The sequence below is a fragment of the Epinephelus lanceolatus genome, chromosome 8 (genome assembly GCF_041903045.1).
Source record: "Epinephelus lanceolatus isolate andai-2023 chromosome 8, ASM4190304v1, whole genome shotgun sequence".
Taxonomy (NCBI): Eukaryota; Metazoa; Chordata; class Actinopteri; order Perciformes; family Serranidae; genus Epinephelus; species Epinephelus lanceolatus.
In genome coordinates, this window is record NC_135741.1 from 16,372,266 (window position 1) to 16,393,794 (window position 21,529).

General features: G+C 42.8%; 1 protein-coding gene across 13 annotated transcripts in view; it reads right to left on the reverse strand.

The window, feature by feature from the left end:
• The window catches only part of LOC117258915 (IQ motif and SEC7 domain-containing protein 1-like), a 133,368-nt gene that overhangs the window by 19,764 nt on the left and 92,075 nt on the right, over positions 1–21,529 (reverse strand). For 10 of the 13 annotated variants that reach the window (XM_033630156.2, XM_033630147.2, XM_033630148.2 and 7 more), the window contains one exon: positions 318–597. In XM_033630156.2, the coding sequence (XP_033486047.1) occupies positions 318–597 (280 nt within the window). Of the gene's footprint in view, positions 1–317; positions 598–1,130; positions 1,525–10,304; positions 10,634–21,529 lie in introns of those variants that run through there. The other 3 variants (XM_033630153.2, XM_033630150.2, XM_078169913.1) reach the window with 3 other exon arrangements.

A 21,529-nucleotide genomic window follows, 5' to 3' on the forward strand; every position in this document is an offset into this window, starting at 1 on the left:
TGTTGTTCCCATTAGTCACTTTGACACAAAAACATGGGCAAATAAGGTCCAGGTTGAAAAATATCAATCTCACCCTTTAACTTAGCTTTCTTAACTGCACATGGTTTATAGTCATTCTCCTGGATGTCAATGATAATTTGCTTCTCCAGCTGCTCTGTGACAATCTAACAACAGCTTTTCCTTCTTTATTTGAACCAAGAATAATCTGACACAGCTAGGTTTAGGATAAATAATCCACACACAAGTCATAAGTTTTAAAGAGAAAGTTAACATTGACTGAACACTTTAAATCTCTCTTGTGAAGAAACTTAAAGTACCTGTTTGTCCTGGAGGTCAGCGGAGAGCTCATAGCTCTCAGAGAGCGAGCGGGACCGCTTGATGGCCTCCTCCTCGGCCTGCTTACGGAGGATGGACTGCGAGTGCTGGAGCTTGGGCCGACGGGGTCTCTGAGGCCCGGGCTGAACCCCGTGGCTATAGAGCGGGCTGTCGAATCGGTCAGGGCTGATGGCCGAGCCGTGAGTCACCGGGCCTTGGCCATAGCCGGCTCCACCATCCAGGGAAGGGCCGCTCTCATTAGGCCTTCCATCCCCTTCCACACTGCAATTAGAGAGCAAAGGGATGGTTAGATGGTTAGAGATTTGATCTTCTCGCTTCAAAGATTAGACAATGAGAATTACATTTAGAGTCAGAGTGTGATACAAGTATTATCAGGTTAAAAGCTGTATTTCTGTCAGAGCAGACAGTAGTTTAACTTCAGGGATTTATGGCCTTTTATAAAAGAAAATCCTAGAATGAGTATCCTAGTCTCTGTTATGGGATATACAAACACATATGGCATTAGAGAAGTGAACTGCAGTGTGTGTGTAAATGAGTGCAGCCATTTCTGGGACGTGCTGATTCTACACTTTTATGATATACAGTGAAATCCACATTTATTTACCCGCCTAAGCTGCCTAATGCTTTTACAAATCTGTATAATAATTACTTTTGAAAATATGACAGCCGTAGATTTGCTGTGCCACATTCAAAGAACACAAATGCCACGTAAACACTCTCCAGATATTAAACACACCTGTCCTTGAGGGATTACCCCTTCCACAAACAACGAGAAGAAAAACAAGGTTACTCACTCACTCTTACATTCTGCCGTATTACAAGAGCCCTGCTTATTGCGAAAAGACCGTCTATTTTCTATAAATTGCCAACTCTTCCTCCAAATCTTGTCCACCATTCTGTCAGCCAAGTGAAGTCCAGAGTACACAGGCCTCTCCAGGAAACCAAAGTTTATGCCACCTCCAGGGCCAATCAGTGACCGACGGGAGTTACATCATCGCCGACACACTGTTCCAATACATGTTACAAAGTCCAGTTCAGGGCAGAACGACAGAGCAAATACAGCTTCAGCGGTCCCTTAGAAATAGCCGAGATGTGGGTGCATGTGGTGCCCACCTGCTCTATAGCTAACATTACACTAACAGACATTTCTTCTCCTCCGTGGTACAGTGCATTCACAGTTCACTGGCAGCCTAATGTGTTTGAACTGTGACTCGGCACACCCATACAGTGTACACAATCCACTTCCTTCATTAGACAACCTCAGATCAACATTCAGCAACGACAGCCGAGAGAAAAGTGGAACTAAATATGGTGAAAAGTTCATACAGCAGATGTATTTGTAAACACTGTTTGTGACTATATCAGTTAAGTTACACTCCAAACTGAATACAGATTTACTGATCTGCAACCCCCCCAAACAAAGTGTTTTCAAAGGATGGTCATTCATGGTTCACTATAGCCTGTGATTACTTAAAGCCTTGTAGAAATTTCAGGCTCAGGCATGTTGCCCGTGTCTGTCTGCTGCAATGCATACTTATCATTTTGCAAATCTGAATCTAATTCACAACGTATAATTTGTCCCTTTTTGTCTGCCGATTCTTGTCTAACAGAGAACGTGCAAAATAACATAAATCCAAAGTTTACTTGAACTGATTACAACTCATACAACTGAGTTGGCTTCTCTGCAAGAGCGTCAGACACTTCAGCTTTGTCGACCAACAGAAATGCTTTTAAAAATAACCTCGTCCAAAAGAGGCACTTTTGCTTTTAAACCACTTTACACATCAAGACATGCGGTCATGCTATGGCTGCAGAACAACCACCAATTATTTTAAAGCAGCATCCAGAAGTGATTTAGTCTGATTGTCAGTGAAGATTCTCAGTCATCCAGGTCATGGTAATCTTAAGTGCTATATCATAGGCAACTGGACTTGCTTGATTTTTGATTTTTTGCTTGATCATTTTCAAGAAACTCAAGTCCGTTTGCCTACGATACAGCACTTAAGATAAGTTCTGATTCCAACATTTAGTGCTGACCCTACACCAAACAACTTTTCAAGCAATTTCACTGATGCAGACAAATTTCCATAGTTTTTCAATTAGTGCGCGCTGCCGTGATCTAGATCATTGGGTGTAAGGTGGTCATAAAACTCAGTCCAAGCTGTCTTGAATCAGTTTTTTCTTTTCTTGCTATTCCGACAAAATCAAACATGTTTAACATTATCCTAAGTTTATAGTCTTGGCTCGTGCAAATAGTGAAGAGTAGCTGCATTCTCTCCAGCACCAAACAAGAAGCAGCAAGTTGGGAAAACAGTAAACATGGAGGGGACTCCTGGGAGACATAAAAACGTGAACAAGTCATGGTTCTCTTGTGGTGTGGTAAAGAAGGAAATACTGGTGGAGTTATGAAGCAAACAAGAGTCTGTGTTTAATTTGGAGTGTATCTGATCCATTAACCAGCACTTATTCAGTGAGAAATCTTCCTTTTTGAAACAGTTCACCTGTCATTCACAGTCTCCACCCACTAAAATAGCGCAGCTAACCAATGGTGTAGTATTTTTCACCAGCAGCAGGATGGAATATAATCTCAAATGGAACCTGGTTGAAGTCTTGCAAATGGTGACCCTGCTAAATCCCCAGTCTTTCCAAAATCTTTCAGTCTGTGACTAAAAACTCACATTATCTTCAGATGTGAGAGGGTGTCAGAATTTAGTCTTTTAAAAGCTTCTTCAAAGTTTTCAAGTGTATGGTCGGCATTAGGTAGTGTTTAGATGCAGTTGGAAATATTATCACGTCCTTAAGTAGCGCAGGTGTTAGCTTCCACTATGCTACAGCAGAGAGAATTCTTGTGCATCCATTCAGGGTCAGCCAAGGCCACCGTGACACAGGAGAACTTCATGGTACATAAATGCTAACCGACCCCCTCGGGGCAGTAGGTACACACAGTGTTGTAGCGTGGACCAGCACACAGCAACAGGGCCGACAGAGGACGCCTTTACACTGCTGGACCATCATAGAAACATTGCACATTGCACAGTGCAGTGAAAATCATACTTTATTGCATAATCGCCATTGGGATGAATCTCCCCAACCATCTGTCGTGGCAAACTGTGACGCCGCCATCCCTGGAGTTATAAGTCACACCTTGCATGCTGTCACAGCACCAGAGTACAGCCGGTGGTGATTTTCAGTTTCATTATTTCTTCATTAGAAGTTTGATTAGTGACCTGGATAAAGTGCCGATGAAAGGAAACTTTTGGGTAAAGATGTATAAGTCATATTAATATAGAGACAGCCTATATGACTGGAGAGGACTGGACATGTAAGAATAATTGTATAGGGAAGAGTCACTGAAAATATGCAGCACAAGTTGCAATGTTCAATGATCTTAAGGAAAAAATTAAGATAATAAATGTTCACTGATATGTGGAAAATGTCTCAAAAACTACTGGATGGATCCCCTGATGTTTCATCTAGTGTCACCATCAGGTCAGTTCGACCAATATTGTGGTGTTAGCTGCAAAACTAATAACATTCCCATCAGCCTCAGCTACAATTTGTATTAGGGATAATTAGCAAATGCTAGCATGCTAACATGTTAAACTAAGATTGTGAACATGGTAAACATTTTACTTGCTTAACATCACCTTGTTAGCATTGTTATTGTGAACATGTTAGGATGCTGCTGTTAGCCTTCAGCTCAAAGCTGTGCTGTGTCCAATTAAAGCCTCGCAAATGTTCTTTCCCGAGAATAGCGAAGGCATGACACTCCCTACTCTCCCTCTGATTGGCCAGTGCCAGTAGCTAGTTCCTAAAATGTTGAGGCAGAGGGTACTTGCTGTAGCTCTGGTTGAGGGTGAGAGGCCATCAGTAAATAGTTTTCTGGGCACAGGGAAACAGAGATCTGTGTGGGAGACCCTGGATCACAGGGAGTACCACCAGTTGGTCCAGGAGCTTCTCCTCAATGTTTGAATACCTGCTGTCAGTTTGAATACCTGCTGTCTATGTCAGGCCGTATAGCTCTGGATATCCAACAACCGCTACCACCAGTTTCTCCTCCATTGTTTACCAACTGTAAACTTGTTGTCGTGACCACCACAGAAGGCCCACCTCTCAAATCATCAGATTGGACAATGGGAAAAAAAGCAGAGATGACGTGAAGCGAGCGAGCGCCAAACGAGAAGCAGCAAGCAAAAACTTAACTCTCATTAAAAACAATTACAAAAAGCTGCCTCCTGCTGCAGAAACCCTTTCTGTGTGATCGGGGCGGGTCATGCCTTCATCATCCTTGGAAAATAAATTTGCTTCAGCCTCAAAGAGCTGCAGACTTTTAGTTTTATGATGTTTTGTTTTCGGCTGTACTGTTTTGCTGGGAGTAATTGCCTTTCTATTGTTTTGCCTAATTGCGTAATTATTAACGCACCAAAATAAATTTCAATTTATGTAATATGACAGTGTAACTGTGGGTATGAGAATTGAGTCTGCATTGAATAACTGAGAACACGATAAACTACAAGCTGCTTTTAATAGCTTCTACAGCACTCATCTGGGGTTTGCTCCATCACCCCGTCACCTCCGAAAACAGTCATTACTTTAGCTGTAGTACTGGCGTTGCCTTTCCCCCAGTGGGACATGGAGCCAGCGTCTTTCCTTCCATTTTGTTCTTTCTGCTTCACTTTCTATCAACCAAGAATCCAGACTGTGTGCGACTGTGGGTGTGCAGAGGAAAGAAAGTGGGAATAAGTGCTGCAGTTCTTTTTTGCTCTGAGGTCACTGAATACTCCTCTGAGTGAGGTCAGTTGCTCATGATGGCGGGAAAAAGGGGGAGGAAAAGGGAAGAGAGAGCAATATTTTAAGAGTTGATGTTTTAAGCTGTAATGGATGTCGAAGGGAAAAAAGGAGTGACCTACAGCAGAGCAGGAAGTTGCATGACGTTATTCCAGAGAAGAGACAGAAGTGACTCCACATGCTTCAGAAGAACCCTCTGAAAGTCATGTTTATACAACATGTTGTATCCATAACGTACGAGGATCGTAGAACCAGTGTTGAGAGGTGAAGGATGAAGCGATGAGGGCTCTCCCAGGAGCACTTCCTGATAGTGACTGTGCCCTCCTTGAAATATGATCTCACGACATCAGCCAACGACTGCTTAACGGTGTCTGTCGCTCAGTCTGGCTCTTTATCCACCCGGAGCCCCCGTTAGTTCTGATGTCGGCATGGATAAGCATGTCAGCTCAGCTGGCAGTGATTTTCAGCCATGGGATCCAGGGATTTGGGGGGTGGATCGGTGGGGGTGGGGGTGGGGGGCTGGGGGGGTCGACCATCTCTCTTCCTCCCCTCCTTCCCTCTCAACACATCCTGAACAAACAGGCCCAGACCCCTGCCCAGGCCTCAACCCGTTCCATCAGTCGGACCTGAGGGAGAAACATTCCTCCATCCCGGAAAAGAGGAGTCACATCTACAGGAGTTCTGGGAATAGAAGAAGCCTAATGAAGTGCAGGCTGGAGCTACGGAGGAAGAGAGGGCTGCAGTGTGGAACTAACATAACTCCCAAACCAAGTCGCAGAGAAGACGGAGAAGTCTCCAAACTGCTTTGCGCTCGCATGTTTTTCCAATCAACTTCTAATTTGTGCTTTGAGATGTTTTTTCTGTATAAGAAAGCGTAATTGAATTCCCCATTCAACTATGGACTTAAAAGTCACTGAAGTGAGCATTATGCTAAATATTTACAGAAAAATCTTTCCATATGAGATGTATATGCAGGCACAACAGTATTCCAACTTCTCTCCACCTACCTGTTAAGACTTGCCCTTGTAATTTTTTATTTTGGGTTTATGTCTGTTGCTTTATTTTTTATTGTGAGGCACTCATGAAGTTTGGTTCTTGAACAGTTCTATATAAATAAACTTGGTGTTAGTTGCAGTGTGTTGGAGATGTCTGCCTTCTCTCGAATATAATGGAACTAGATGGCAGTTGGGCTGTGGTGCTCAAAGTGCCAAAAAATTACATCTGAAAAACTCGAAACCTAGAAATCATGACTTGGTTATTTAAGATAATTCACAGACTTTGTTGTGAGCAGTTTCATGTAGGAACTATTTTCTTCTACTGAACTACACCCGCCAATCGTATCATCACGCAGAAGGAAGCGTGCATCTACTGCTAGCTCACCTAGCACCACTGAGCTACCTCACGTTACAGCTCAGCTGCAGTGGATGCTATTAATGTTTACATCTTGCGCAATCACGAGCACGAACCTCTCGTCCATGAGTAGATGCACTATTCCTTCTGCGCAGTAACACGGATGGCGGGTGTAGTTCAATACAAAGAAAATAATTCCTACATGAAACTGCTTACATGATCATGAGTAAAAGGGTCATGACTTCTGGAAAGACAGATCACTGTGGAGTTTTTAAAATGTATTTTTGGCACTTGAGCACCACAAGCAGAGCTCCATCTTGTTCCGTGACATTTAAGAGGAGGCAGACATCTCAACAGCTGATATCTCTCACTCGGCTGATATCTCTCACTCGGCAAATCACAACAAAACAAGATAGATTAATAAATAGCACCAAGAGGGAAAATATAAATTTTTGGATTTTTGGGTGAACTGTCTCTTTAAGTAACCTTCTGTATGTTAGGAAGTAATGCTAATGGATGAACACATTATACCATTTTGTATTGGCAACATTCAACTGCAATACCAACATGATCGCCAAGGAAGTCTGATCTGCCGGCTGAGGCTTATTGTTGTTGGTGATGCACAGACGGGCAGATGGCGATGGGAATCTGATTCCTTCACAGGAGCTTAATATAAAATATGTGTAATAACACTAAAGCAACACATATAAATGGCTCTCCTGCCTTTAAGTGACAATTCTGTTTTTATGCCTGTGTATAAAAACATAGCCAGGGAACTCACCCCTTTCAGTCAATTAAACCTATCAAACTTCTCTCCTCCGTATGCACTGACAACATGTGCTCCGAACACAACAAAAGCAGATGTTTTCTCTCTCTTTTCATAGCAGCTCAGAGAGCTCATAAATACAGATGCACACACCAGCCTTCACAACACAGATGTGAGGGAATAGATTTAGCAGGTAAAAGTTTAGGAGACCACACAGCAGCATGTTAATGAAGTCCAGCATTAAAGGGTAAACCTGCCAGTAAACACTCAGGTATATCAGCACTTTCAACACTAATAACCATACTTAAGGATGATTCTGTGACAGCTATAACTAGACAGCGAGGAGCAGGTTGGGGATTTATAGTTGGACACGGCTGCAAACTGGAGAGCTGCACTGGCCAGCAGACTGACAGTATCACTCTTGAGAGTTTGCAGCAGACAGTATACAGTCGACTGGTGCCTCATAAGACTCGTGGCTGATAACTACTGTAAGTTGTGTACTTGAGTTTGACAGCTTTAGTGCCTGGATGTCTCTGCAAATCAGAAACTGTCATCTGGCAGCTAATCTGATCTGAAACTAACAGCCTTGAATGTACTTTAATGTATCTGCTTGACTGCTTAATGGCTTCAATCTGCATGCTAAAAGAAGTTTTTCCCAGATTATTATTACGCTTTGGATAAAGTGATGTATAAGCTCAAGGGTATTAAAGGGAAACTTTGGTATTTTTCAGATTAGACCCTGTTTTCCCGTGTTTTTGCATCTAAGTGACAAATAGAGACAACCATTTCTAAAATTGGTCCAGTATTGAGAGATAGCCCTGCAGCTGCTGCGGCAAAACAGGCTGCAATGTAATCTCAAAGGGCAATTGTACACCATCAGTTTTCGTCCACTTAATGTGTTTGTTTTTGCCACTGACAGGCTCAGATAGTTATTAAAAATGTCTGACAACATTATGAAGAGGACCCTACAGATAAATGAAACGTTTTTCCTTGCCTTTCGCTCATCTGTTTGTTATTGTAACTGAATTTGGCTCAAGAAGAAGTCTCATGAAATCTCGCAAAGTGACTTGTTGCGGGAAAATCAATAGTGGAAACTTCAGAGAGTTGGAGAGAGGAGGACCCAGAGTTTGATGTTTTAAAGGAAACAGAGAGTAGGGCTGGACGATATGACCTCAAATATATATAATATATATAATATATATTATATATAATATCATGATTAATCGAACATTTTACCTCAATTACGATAAATGAATAATTATTTGTTTTTGTTTTTTGCCCTCATACTTAACTGATAAGGTTTGTACTGTAAATATGTTCGACATTTAAAGCTGGGATATTTTTTCTAATGAAAGAGTATCTATCTTATCTTTGTGATTTTGATTTTGACTTTGTGACACGCAGATGAACGATTTTCTTGAATCTTTTTCATATTGTGTAACCTTGTAAATGCATGTGTTATCGAAAGCTGCTTTGTGGAGGGACATGGTGCTGGGCGCTTGACAGTCTTTCTTTTTTCGAGCCATGTACTGTTCATATTTGGTAACGTGATTGTGCTGAAACAGATGAGTGGTTATCACCTTAGGTCGCTTAAACTGTTTTTCTGTACGGTTTACATTTGATTTCTTTCTGTTTGGTGTCGTTTTAACGAAAGTCAAAATGTGTCCAAATGATGGACTTGGCGTTTCTCTTTGGTACAAGCTGCTCAAGTTGCCCTACATGTTGCTTATAACAGAAAGCATAGCTCAGTGTTATCCAAACGATTTTCAATGTTATGGCTGAGTATTTAGCTGATGTAGAAAAGTCTGCAAGATTTCAGAGCAAGACTTCTCCTTGTGGGCGAGACTTGGTTACACACACTCACAAACAGACTGGATCAGCGAAAGGTAAAGAAAAACATTTCATTTCTCTGAAGGGACTTTTCCGTAATGTTGTAAGACACTTATAAAAACAATCTGAACCTGTCAGAGGCAAAAACAAGCAGTTTTAATGGACGTACACAATGGCTTTGCCCAATGGCTCGTAGGGATTACATTGCGGCCGCTGTGGCTGGAACAGTCACTTTCAATACTGGACGAATTTCAAAAAATGTCGCCATTAGTCGCTTAGACACAAAACATGGGTCCAGGTTAAAAAATGCTCAAGTTTTCCTTGAGAACTCCAATCACAATCTATTGAGGATAATTAGCAGTCGCATTGTGATGAATAAGTGAATGACCAGATCTTTACAACATAAAGCCAGCTGATTATTGATTGGTATGATTTTCCAAGATGACTTGAAATAAAAGCTTCATTACCACAGCACAAGAGTGATGATGAGCGGTTTGCTGTGGTGCTGATGCCGTCGACGTACTTGTTCGTTAAAGTAATCAGAAATCAATACTATTCCCCCGTGAACTGCCGGGCCTCATTCTGTCTGAATCAAGGCGTCCCTCCTCCTCCCTCCTGTCAAGACTCATACAACGACAACAACAACAACAGAGCTGCTGTCATTATCTTTCAGTAATGAATAATTAAACCATCTTCCACACTACACTCAGCACCTGCCCTTGAAGAACCAGCTATGAGAAAGCACACAGTGACGGCCAGCAAGCAGGAGGGCCACGACATACCACAGGAATGCCCTTCAGCCGGGGAGAGGAGGGGGGGCAATCCGACTCACAGATGTATTCTGTACAGTAAGACTAAACACACTGCAATAGCTCACGGTGACTCAGAGAAGGGGGGACATGATCTGTTTTCCACTGTGAGGGAGTCAAAATTGAAATGGCAGACCACACTTTAAAATTCATGATCTTCATGACTGAGCTTGAAGCTTCACATTACTCCTGTCATCGTCCAGCGTGGATTGTGTGAAAGCACAAAAGAAGCAGGTTAAATTCAGCATGTGATCCGAGCTCTTTTTAACAAACGTACATGCACTGTCTCGCCGCTGTTTATTAAACAAAGCTCTTATAGGCTCTGCCAGCTTGGTGTAACCTCATCCAATGACAAACACACATGCATGCGCACACCCTCCCACCCTAAAACAAACACACATTTTACACTCTCCCTTTACTCTTACCAGCCATTCAGCTCCAGTTCCATCAGCGACTGGGTCTTCTCTGAATTACACTGCAAACACCACATGCTGGCCGGCACTCACAAGACGATTTAATCCAAACATTAACAGTCCCCCATTACTGTCTGAAAGGTTTCTCCAACACACAGACACATCTCAAAACTGCCATCTGCTATAGCTTGTAGCTGCCTACTTCTTGCAGACGCTCCCATTTCTTTGCCATGTGAAAACAGCTCCCTATGGATGGTAGGCGTACATGGTCAGTGCTAAGTGGCAGCCTGTAATCTCTGACAGACAAATGGAGCTCCTTCTTTTTCTCTTTCTTCCTCTCTGTCCTCGGTGCGCCGGGCTGGTAGGAGTATAAGGGGGGCGGAGGCTGGGAGACAGGGGAGTATGGGTTTTTTGCCAGGCCCTGAGCAGTATGGAAGGGGGCGGGGTGCAGGGAAGGGGGTGTGTGTGTGAGGGTGGTGGCTCTGTAGCTGGGTAGAAAGAGAGAGAAGGGGACGAAACACCTCCTGCACAACACTAATCATGCACGGAAGGGGCACACAAATGACCCCGGAGCAAGGGACGTGGAATAAAAATTCACGTTTCCCTGGCATGTTATCAGAAAATGTGAAAACATATTAAAAGAAGAGACAGCGAGGGTTGGGAATAAGTGATAAAGCAAGGCACTAAAAACACAAAGAATAAGGAGGGGGGAATGAGTGACAGCTTGATGCAGTTAGGTGCATAATAGTAGATAAGTAGCGACAGGACTGAATAGAGAACCAGGTACAGGGACAAAGTCTGTGGAGACGGTGGCATGAAGAGAGAAGATAAGTGCAGGAGGAAGCAGGGTTTGAGAGTGTTTGAATGTCACAGGTATCTTTTGTTATCCTTTTTGTTGCACGGAAGAAAAAGGACTTAGTGGGTAGAGATGGCAAAAACAAGAGAGCACCTCTATTAATAGAGCCTTTCAGGGCTGAGAAGTGACTGTTATGATGTGTACTAAGAAAAGAAGCAGGGAAGGTTCTGTCTTTCTGCTACAGAGAATCACAGTGGAGCAGAAGTTGTCCCCTTCTAGCCCCTCTATTTTCAGCCTCCTTCAAATTAGCATTGCTTAATTGAATGGATATGTCATATTGCCAAAACGCCATCCATATTGAACCAATGGGCGCCCTCAATCTGAAGAGACTGGCCCGATCAGAGGGAATATTTAGTCGGGTTAAGAGGGGTGGTGTAAACCTTTGAGAACTCATCCAATAGGAAAAATATTAGCACCTAATAACCATGTAAATGCTTAATCCAACTGATTCTATCTGGTTGGGATAAATGTATTCTTTCTGCGGGTAACATTAGGTGAAGGTGCACCACATGTCATGCTGCAACAGCTGTTTCTAAGTGCCTCCTTGTGCTGCTTTTGACAGAGATTTTTTAATAAATTCACAATGTATTTAGCACGTTGCTAGTGCCTCGTTCTGATGTGAGAGCTCTGATTAATAAAAGGACTCTTTGATTTTTAAACAGTAGCCTTATGTAACATTGCTGCCACGGGCTGGATTGTGGAGTCACTCGTCAAAACAAACATTTATCACTACCAGTAGCAGTAGCCTTCATATGAGATGTTTAGAGAACACTGGTAAATTGTAACGTCAACGAATACTCTGCATGTGAAGTGCTTAAGGAAATTCGTAATTTGTAGCTATGGAAAGTAGCCTGAGTTACACTTTCGTTACATATTTCTTAACCATATTAACAGGTGGAACCACAACTTTTCCTTCTGTACTTTAATGAATTGAAATTTCAATGAAGTTTAAAAGATAAGCTTGTTTTTCTTATATATTTCTGGCAGATTAGATGCTTCACATTTCGTGGGAACCATTTTGCACAAGTCTAAAAAGTTATATTCGGATCAAATGCACATCTTATTCCATCCATGTAAGCAGTTCAGTTCAATCTCTAATCAGACTGATTTCAATCACATTGAAACAGTATTGCCTTTGTAACTGTAGCTATTGTCGTAAAGATCGCCAGGACTTCCGTTCAGCTTCACACTTGCAGCAAACCCAAAACTGACAGCGCCTCCTCTCCGGACTTCCCAGTGTTGTTGAGACAGGCCAGTGACTAATGACCCCTCTGAGAAATGGGGGTTGGGGCAAACTGCCCCCAAGTCAAAGGTATTTTCTCCGTTAATGACAGCAGGCACAGGAAACAGAGGAGAATGGCTCCCACATGGAGCCAGTTTACAGGGACACCAATCATCTACACACACACACACACACACACACACACACACACACCAGTCTCTGAAAGGAGATGTTGGTGTCCTCTAATTACAGTTCTGCACCCCGAAAATGATCACCTTCTCTGGACTGTTTTTATCGGAGACATCAAACGACAGATGCACAGCGAGAGACAAAGCAAAGCTAAAAAGGAAAAAGCAGTCGTATCTCAACACGTGTTACAGATCACAGCAAGGATTTATGCGCAGACTTACTTGCAACGTGTGACTCAGGCGGAATGATTATGTGCAGAAAGGCAGACAGACAGTAACGGGCCAGCCGATCTATTTCAGTTTCAGACCTTGGCCCTGTACTCCGGTGACTACAGCTGCTAATGCCTTGAGGAGCTGCACACACTTGACTCAACTTACAGTTCTCACCTATCACGCAATCTCACCACTCTTCCCAAAAATCATTTATTCCCAAGTGCTGGTAAACAGAACAACCAAAAAAGGGGAGCAAAACCCATTTAGAACTTCCCTTTTAATAAAACTGGCACCCTCGTTATTCTATCGTTTTGTTATCACCCAAGAGGCTCAGACGGAAGCAGACATTTAGATTTTGAAATGTGTTCATGATATTAGATATTAGCCCCGGTGTGGGCTTTGTTTTGCTGGCGGACCACAGGGAGTGTCTAACTAGGGTTTATTTGTTTGGTAATGAGATATGGAGTAATATCATGGTCTCATTTCAAAGGCAGGCATGTGATGCTTATGAGCCCCAAGCCTGTCGTGATTGTTTCAGTATGAGGCTCAAGGGCAGCATCAGTTTAAGCGTCGAGGAGAGCTCGGCTGAAATGATCTAATTAGTTGAATTCTAGGTAAAGCCGAGCTGTAAAAGTTTGCGGGAACTTTCAGGACACTTAGTAAGCCTGTGTGATTCTCTCCGTCTGCCGGCCTCTGCGTCTCTCTCTTCCTCCTCTAGTGTTACGATCCAGTCTAGCCGTCCTGTCTGGTGAAGGCCCACTCCATCTCCTGAGTCCCGGCTGCGCGGCTCTGCTCCAGCATGATGTCATTGAGAATTCCAAGCGGAGGCCCACTCTCTGCTCATAAAACGCCATTTCTTCAACTCAATACATATGGTCTCTCTGCATTTCAGCTCCTACTCTATCATCCAACCCCCGTTCAGCTCCAGTGCCCTCCCTTCTTTTCCTCTTCCTTCTTGTTTCAGTGGAAGGAAAGTTAGATACATTACACAAGGGGACAAGGCCAAGGAGGCACCCGCAGGTCAAACGCCTTTATCAGGTGCGTTCCCACAGATGGAGTGGGACACCTGAATACTATCTGAAGAACAAAAAAAACCCCTAGATTTTCCCCTTGCAAAGAGACTGAAAAAGGACAGAGCAGAGGAAAAGACAGCAAAGGAAACAACGGGGGAAAGTGATAGCTTCCTGGAAACTGGGTCACAAGACTTTTGGCGCTGTCGCTCTGTCTACATGACATCATACACCGTTTCTCATTATCTGCTTTTGCTGGATGCCGAGCGACTCAGACCTGCACTAAGAAACGGAAAATAAAAATGAAAACTCAGCCCTTGCCTGGTCTGGAAACAATTAGAACGGGCTGATGTCATAGTTTGATACAACAGCATACTAAATGAGATGTAGTGGCTCGGGATAGATTTGTGAACACAGAGGACTTTGTATAGGCGGAAAAAAAGAAACACATTTTCCCTATGATTTCTCAGGAACAAAGAATTTCTGTGCATAAGACGGATCTGGCAGCAGATGTATAAATAGAGCTGAAATGAGAGTAATTAAAGGATATGCTGCCTGTGCTCATCACATCCTGGCAGCAAAGCTGGAGCAGATGTGTTGCCCGTGGGATCCTGTGGGAATGATCAAAGATCATCAGTGGCAAGAGATGTCTGAGAGGCTTTTCTCTTTTCTCCACTTCATACATCACATAATCTGGATAGAAACAATCTGTTTGTCCGTACAATGCCGAACTGCAGGAGATGACATCTGAGATTTGTTTTGTGGCATCAAAACATTATTTCGGAGCAACTAAATGTTTCTTTACACAAGTACTAGCAGCCCAGATATAAACTTTGCCCACAACTGGGACTGGGTATTGAACCTCAGGTCAGGACTGAAGGCTTGTGAACATATTCTTTAAAAGGAATAGTCTGACATGTTGGGACATATTTGGTTTCTTGTCAAGAATTAGATGAGAAGATTAATATCAGTCTTGTGTATGTACCCTAAATATGAAGCTACATCCAGGAGATCATTAGCTGAGGTTGGAATAAAAACTCTTGCAACCCGGTCTTACTCCCAGCTTGTCAAATAGCGACACTTGGTGACCCTTGGCGTCAGATATTGCCGCATTGAGGCACCTTTTTGCGTCAGAATTGGTTGCACCGAGCAACTGCCATAGTATTTAGAGCGAGAAAGTGCGCATAGGGTAGGTGGGAGGGGATGTGGATGTGTCAAACAAAAAAAGGACTTTCACCCTAAAACCCCTGTTCATGTCTAGTGTGAAAACAAAAGTCAATTGACTTATTTTAAGACAAAAGGTAGTGTGCTAGTAGGCTATGTTTAGCATGCCATGCTATTAACGTATGTCACATTACATTAGTAAAAGGCGTACTTATAAATTGATGTTTTTTTTCTAAACCTTATCTTCAGGGAGGTAACTTAAAAACTAAGATTTATACCCACGTTTTAAGTTTATTTTGAAAATACTGTATGCATTTAATGAGTAGAAACTGTCAATTTCCTTTGAAAATGGAAGTTTATTTTGAAAAGACACAATGCAAGTTAGAAGATGAATTGACACACCTTCCCCAAGCGTCCTAAACTGACTCAGAAGGGATACATAGAGGGTCATAGTTTGACGTACAGGGGCACTGCCCAAGTGTTGTTATTTGACAAGTTTGGAGTGAGAATGTGTTGACAGGAAGTCACCATCCAAAAAAGACTATGACATGAGAAACATGTTTCAACTCCTCAAAAGCATCAGTTCTGCATCTGTATTGTAACTCAGGCAACAAAGGCAATGCAATAGCACCCAGTCCTAACAACAGCCAGAGTTAAAATGGCACCTGGGTAGCTCACACACAGCAAGAAGGGTTTTCTCCTCTGTCTTTTCTGGGTGGAGCTTTTGCTTGTTCTCTCAGTGTTTGCGTGGGTTTTCTCTGGTTTCCTCTCACATTCCAAAGACATATGCAGGTCAGGTGGGGTGGAGACTCTTAAGTGCTCAAAATATGAATGTGGGCATCTAGCGACTTGTCCTGGGCATTTCTCTGCCATCCTCAAATGACTAAGTGGGCAAAGAAAATGCACGTTAAAATGACACCCTTACCATGGGAACCAAGCAAACCTTTACTTAACAAGTCAACCACATTTTTGTGTACTGCTTTCTGTAAAATAAATACATTTCATGGAGCCATGGTAAATATAGGACGTCAAGGCTGTCCTCCTGATTGCATGTGTATGCTATCTTTTGTCTCACTGTCTATAAAAGACAGATAGAGGTTGTGTATTGTGTACTGTTACTATTATTAGAAGCAGGCCCTGTTTGTCCATTTACAATATTTTCCTCTCAGTTCACTCCATTACCAGATTCCATATTTCTCTGAAGCTCTTCACCGAAGCCCCACCCCAGCACAGAGACACACTACAGCACTATTCTCCCCTGCTAAAAATAGACCCATGTGAGGTGACACACTCTGGTAAACACTCTGTGAGGGAGACGAACAATACTGAGAGGAACAAGAGGAAGAATACACATTTACAGGAGAGGGCCCCGCTGATTTCATCTCATTATCTTTTCCTTTGTGGCAGATCGATGTGCGGTGCTTTTCAATGACATTGTGAGATTTTGAGGTCAGATGGAAAACAGTGTAAGACGTAGACTGGTGTCTCCAGCGGTTTGCGCTCAGAGCAGCCCTGACTGTAAATGTGACAAAAGCCGCAGCGGGTAAAAATACCCAAGGTGGTCATGATGGATACAGGAGCGTGACACCGCAACCGAGACCGACAAAACAGGCCTGACAGAGCCCTGACATGATGAGACCTGTTCTGCTGTGGGCTCTCAGAGTGACAGTGCCACCTGCTGGTTAGAAATTATACCACACGCTCCCTTGAAGATGGATATACCAGGCCTGGGGGCAGAAATGTGGCAGTGATGTCATTTAGGACGACTGAGGTCAGACATGCTTGTCATGGTTGTAAGTTGGGGAGGGTGGCTGGGTTATTCAAAGGCACCAGGGTTTAAAAAGACCAGCTTTTTCTGGTTGGGAGATGTTGCTGGGGACATGAGGGGAGGGTTGGTGTAATGATCTATTTGAGGCAGAGTCACACCTGTCTCAAGTCACACAGAGAAAGTCCTGTGGTTTGCATGCACTGTGTGCGGCACAGCAGAGATGATCATTTGCACGTCTTCATCATGCCCAACTGTAAAGATTACCTATATATTTTTTGGTACTGATACATTTTTGTGTACTTTAAAGGAGCAGTATGGAGGATTTAGTAGCATCTAGCGCCTGCTTATGTGTGCTCATCTTTCCTCTGTAATAACGTAGTATCATGTGCCAAGACTGAAGTCCTGGTTAGAATTCTATTAGTTTTCATTGTTTTTACCGGGAGCCAAATTATCCGCAGAGGTCTTTTCCTCTCCAAAACGAACGATCCCTATGATTTAAACTAGTAAAAACACTGAATAAAGCAGTGCCATGTTACAAGTTAGTCCTTCGACGACGCTGTTTGGCTCGTTGCAGAGAAGCTGCTAAATATTGTGGCTGACGTGAAAATGCTAATGGCCCTATCTAGAGCCAGTGTTTGGTTTGTCTGTTCTGGGCTACTGTAGAAACATGACAGTGCAACATGGTGGACTCTGGACGAGGACCCACTCCCTACGTAAATATAAACAGCTCATTCTAAGGTAACAATAACACAACGATTTTTATTTTCAGGTAATTATACACTAAAGAAACCATACTTATTATATTCCATTTCAGCCAATTTACCTCCCTAAACCCTACACACAGGACCTTGACGTGCAAATACATACAATATTTGAAAAACGCAATTGTAGCGTGCAGTGTAAGCAAAGGTACATTAACTTGTGCACTCTTACAATGCACTTTTTTCCTCTAAATCACTGAACACACAAAGTAAATGTGCAAATTAAAGAATACAAAACTGCTATGAAAAGACAGTGTCTCCAGCAGTTTCCAAAAATTTTAAAGCACCATAACCTTTCTGAAGTAGCTGCCTTCCTGCCTTACAGCACCATGGTGGCCAATCAATCACCGAGCAGACTCAGGATTTGTATAACAGCAGCCAAACAGTTTTAAAATCACGTCTCTGCGCTGTCCTGATTCCAGAACTGATTTCCAGAGACCATCCATCAGCATAATCCCAGAGAATTAAAAAACACATCTATCTCTTGATAGAAACCAGACATGTTCCCATAATAATTATCTGCGTGTGTGTGTTTGCACGTGCACGCGTGTGCATCTGTTTGTGTGCCTGGCAATGCAATCAATTTGGAGCTGTGAGCTAAATGACATCATTGAACTGGGTAAATTGACTGGAGGGCGTACAATGATAATAATTGCTGTTTCAATCAGATTCCATTCATTGCTGTCTGCATCAGCGATCAGATAAACAGCTGATGATCTTGAAGATGTTGTGTTGCTCAATCATTCAAATCACTCACAAGATTTCATTAGCAGTCAAGCGTGAAATGGTGTTATGGTTTAGAGCTGATTGTCATATAAATATGTTTCTAGTAGGCAAACATGTTAATGACGCAGAAAGTTTGGAGCTGATGGCTTAAATGAGTGATTCAGCATCAGCTATGAGGACGTATACATGTCTATACAATAGCAGCAAATCCTGCTACAGAACATGCTGATGCTGATAAGGGATTAACCTTGAAGAGAAACAGATAAAGGGATGAAATATAGATCCAACAACCTCTACAATCCTACAATACACAGACTGCGATGGCTTACATTTCTCTACGACTCACCTCTCCACACACAGCTGTCTAATCACTTTAGCACAGTTTGCCTCGCCTTGCTTTCCTTCAGCCCAGGACTCCAGTTACAGTTGCTCTGTCGCCCTTCCCTGGTGAGGCCAACTGTGCCTCCGTGGCATCTGAAGCCCACGGCAGAAACACTACGGCTATTGAGACCCGAGGAGCACCTCCAGGCTCGGCTGTCTACACTGGCACTGGCCATTGTTTGTGTTGGCACCGCGTATAAAGGCAGCCTTTCTCGTGTCTGTTCCATCACGCCTTTCCAGGCTTTGATTAGTGAAAACACAGTCACTAAACAACAGGGGCTACCCTGTAGTGACAACCGCGATGTGTCAATATGTCAGACTCTGCCCAATTATATTTGCTGTTTTCTTGTTAGGTCGTAATCCAGAGCCTTATGAAGAATTTCACACTTTCAGATTCTGCTCCACTTGGAAGTGAAAGTACAGAATGTATTTCATTTTAATGGTCCTCATTAGGCTGACAATGATAGAATCATTAAGGAAACATAATGCTGTTTTAGAGGAAAGTGCCCAAAACTCGAGGACTGAATACAGATGTGGGTAAGTGGAGACAGATGAGGACCACGATCTGCTGTGCAAATACTGTTAAGTCACCTCAAGATACAAAATTCACATCATACATAAGTGATGCCACAGAGGAGCCATTAAGATAATTTCAAGCTTAGTTCTGCCGTGTTTCCAGTGACGTTATCAACTTAAACATGGCAGTAGTAATTCGATTAAGGGGACAGTTTTTCCCCAAATCTAAAATACATTTTTTTCTTACCTTTAGTGCGATTCATCAAGCTAGATTGTTTTGGGGGGGGAGTAAATATAGGCCATAAAGATCTCTTCCTTCTATCGAATATAACGCAACTAGATGGCACTTGGGTTGTGTTGCTCAAAGCGGCAAAAAATACATTTGGAATTTGTACCAAATTACACCCGGCAACCGAATCAACACACAAAAGGAAGTGTGCATCTACTCATGGACACGAGGCTTGTGACAGCACGAGATGTAAACATTAATTGCGTCCTCCTAGACTGAGCTGTACGTTAGCTAGCTCAGTGGCGCTAGGTGAGCTAGCTGTAGATGCTCCTGTTGCACGGTGATACAGTTGGCATGTGTAGTTCGGTGGAAAGAAACTAGTTCCTACATGAAACTGCTCACAACAAGGTCTGTGGATTATCTTGAGTAACCGTGTCATGATTTCAAATGTATTTTTTTGGCGCTTTGAGCACCACAAGCCGAGCTCCATCTAGTTCCATTATATTCAAGAGAAGGTAGACATCTCTACAGCCGATATCTCCAACACTTGACAACTCACACCAAAACTATCTAGACTGATAAACAGCACTACAGGTAAGAGGATAAATATGTATCTTTGATTCTGGGGTGAACTGTCCCTTTAAACAACAACAAATACTTATTACTGCACCAACAAGCAAATCTAGCAGGATCTGCTGCTGCGTGTTCATCACGTTTCTAACTAATTCTTAGTGCCCAAGAGAGAAGAAGTTTGACCAATACTGAAACTGCTGCATCAGGATCCCATTTGTCAAAGGAAATCCTGACTATGTTTTTCCCTTTCTTTTCAAAAAACTCTGCACATCCAAGCAGAAAAACCACCTCCATTCCAGACCAAGTCATCAAGGAATGGGCATAAGAAAACTCAGGATCAGTTTACATGCGATGAGAACTTCCCCCGGCCGCAATGAAAACTTGATCACTTGTATTTAAATATTAATTGGAAGCCACAGCTGAAAGCACCTCGACAATGACAGCAGAATTAAAAAACAAATAATTAATGATTCCATCTCTCTTGTTGATGTCTTCACCAGACATGCATGTCAAGGTACTGGAAGTTGAAATTTTTTTAATATAAAAAGAATACTAAGTGGTCGGTGAATCACTTTTTCAACGTAACAGACAACCAGGAAGCAATCAATCACTGAACAATAGCGCTGAGATAAAGCAGTCATCCTCGATCCACGCTCCCTTTTCTCAGGAATGTAAAAGGAAGCCGAGGAAACCTTTTGTGCAGGTCACGAGACTGCTGAGAAATGGATTCATGTTGACATATTCCACTGGAACAAGATATCCTGAGTGTGCAAGTTCCATTCATACCACGTTTCCACAAGACCTGGTGGGTGCAAGTCAGCAGATCTTACGTTTCAACATTCAGGCAGGCCGGGTAGGACATGAAGACTGGCTTTGCAGAGCGATAGAGACATTCTGAGAATAACAAGCAGACTGAAATTCATGATAACAGCCCCTTGAGGAGGGGTTACACAGCGCCATGTTTATTGTTTCATTTCTCTCAATGCCTCCCATAACCCCAGCTTGAGACAGTGTCAAGGCATTTACAAGAAGCAAGGGTTACACAGGGGTGTATGGATTAATTCACCATCTCTGTGACAAACTACCTGACAGTGGCTAATGTCATTTGGCTTCCATTTATATCACACGCAAGCAAAAGCTTATTGGACAGTCGGTTTCCAGCGTATATTGGAACTCAATAATGACACAAGGGGCAGGCTAGAGAAGAGCCAGCCGTCCGTATCGTACGTACATCAACGTTAACACGGAGTCTCAGAATTTTTTAAAAAAGGACAAATTTGTGTCATTTCAGAGAAATAGGTTTCAAATGTGTGTAAATCTGTTGTCTCTGCTGTATCCTTGGCGGTGATTTACGCTCCATAAAGCTTACTATTATATTGACTGAAAGCACAGCCCAGGTCTCTACAGGCTGCAGGGCACATCGATCTGTAGCCCCTCATTTACTTCTCAGAGGCTCCCGTCCTGGCTCTCTGAGCCTGCAGGATAACAAACTAGTCCTTGGTGCAAGTACGCATTGTATCACAAACTGTAATCATATAAAGATATGCCAGTTTTTAACAGTAGCAATTAAGGTGCTGTCAGTGTGAGAAATATAGAAAGCATTAAACACACTGGTACTTTTCCACTAAAG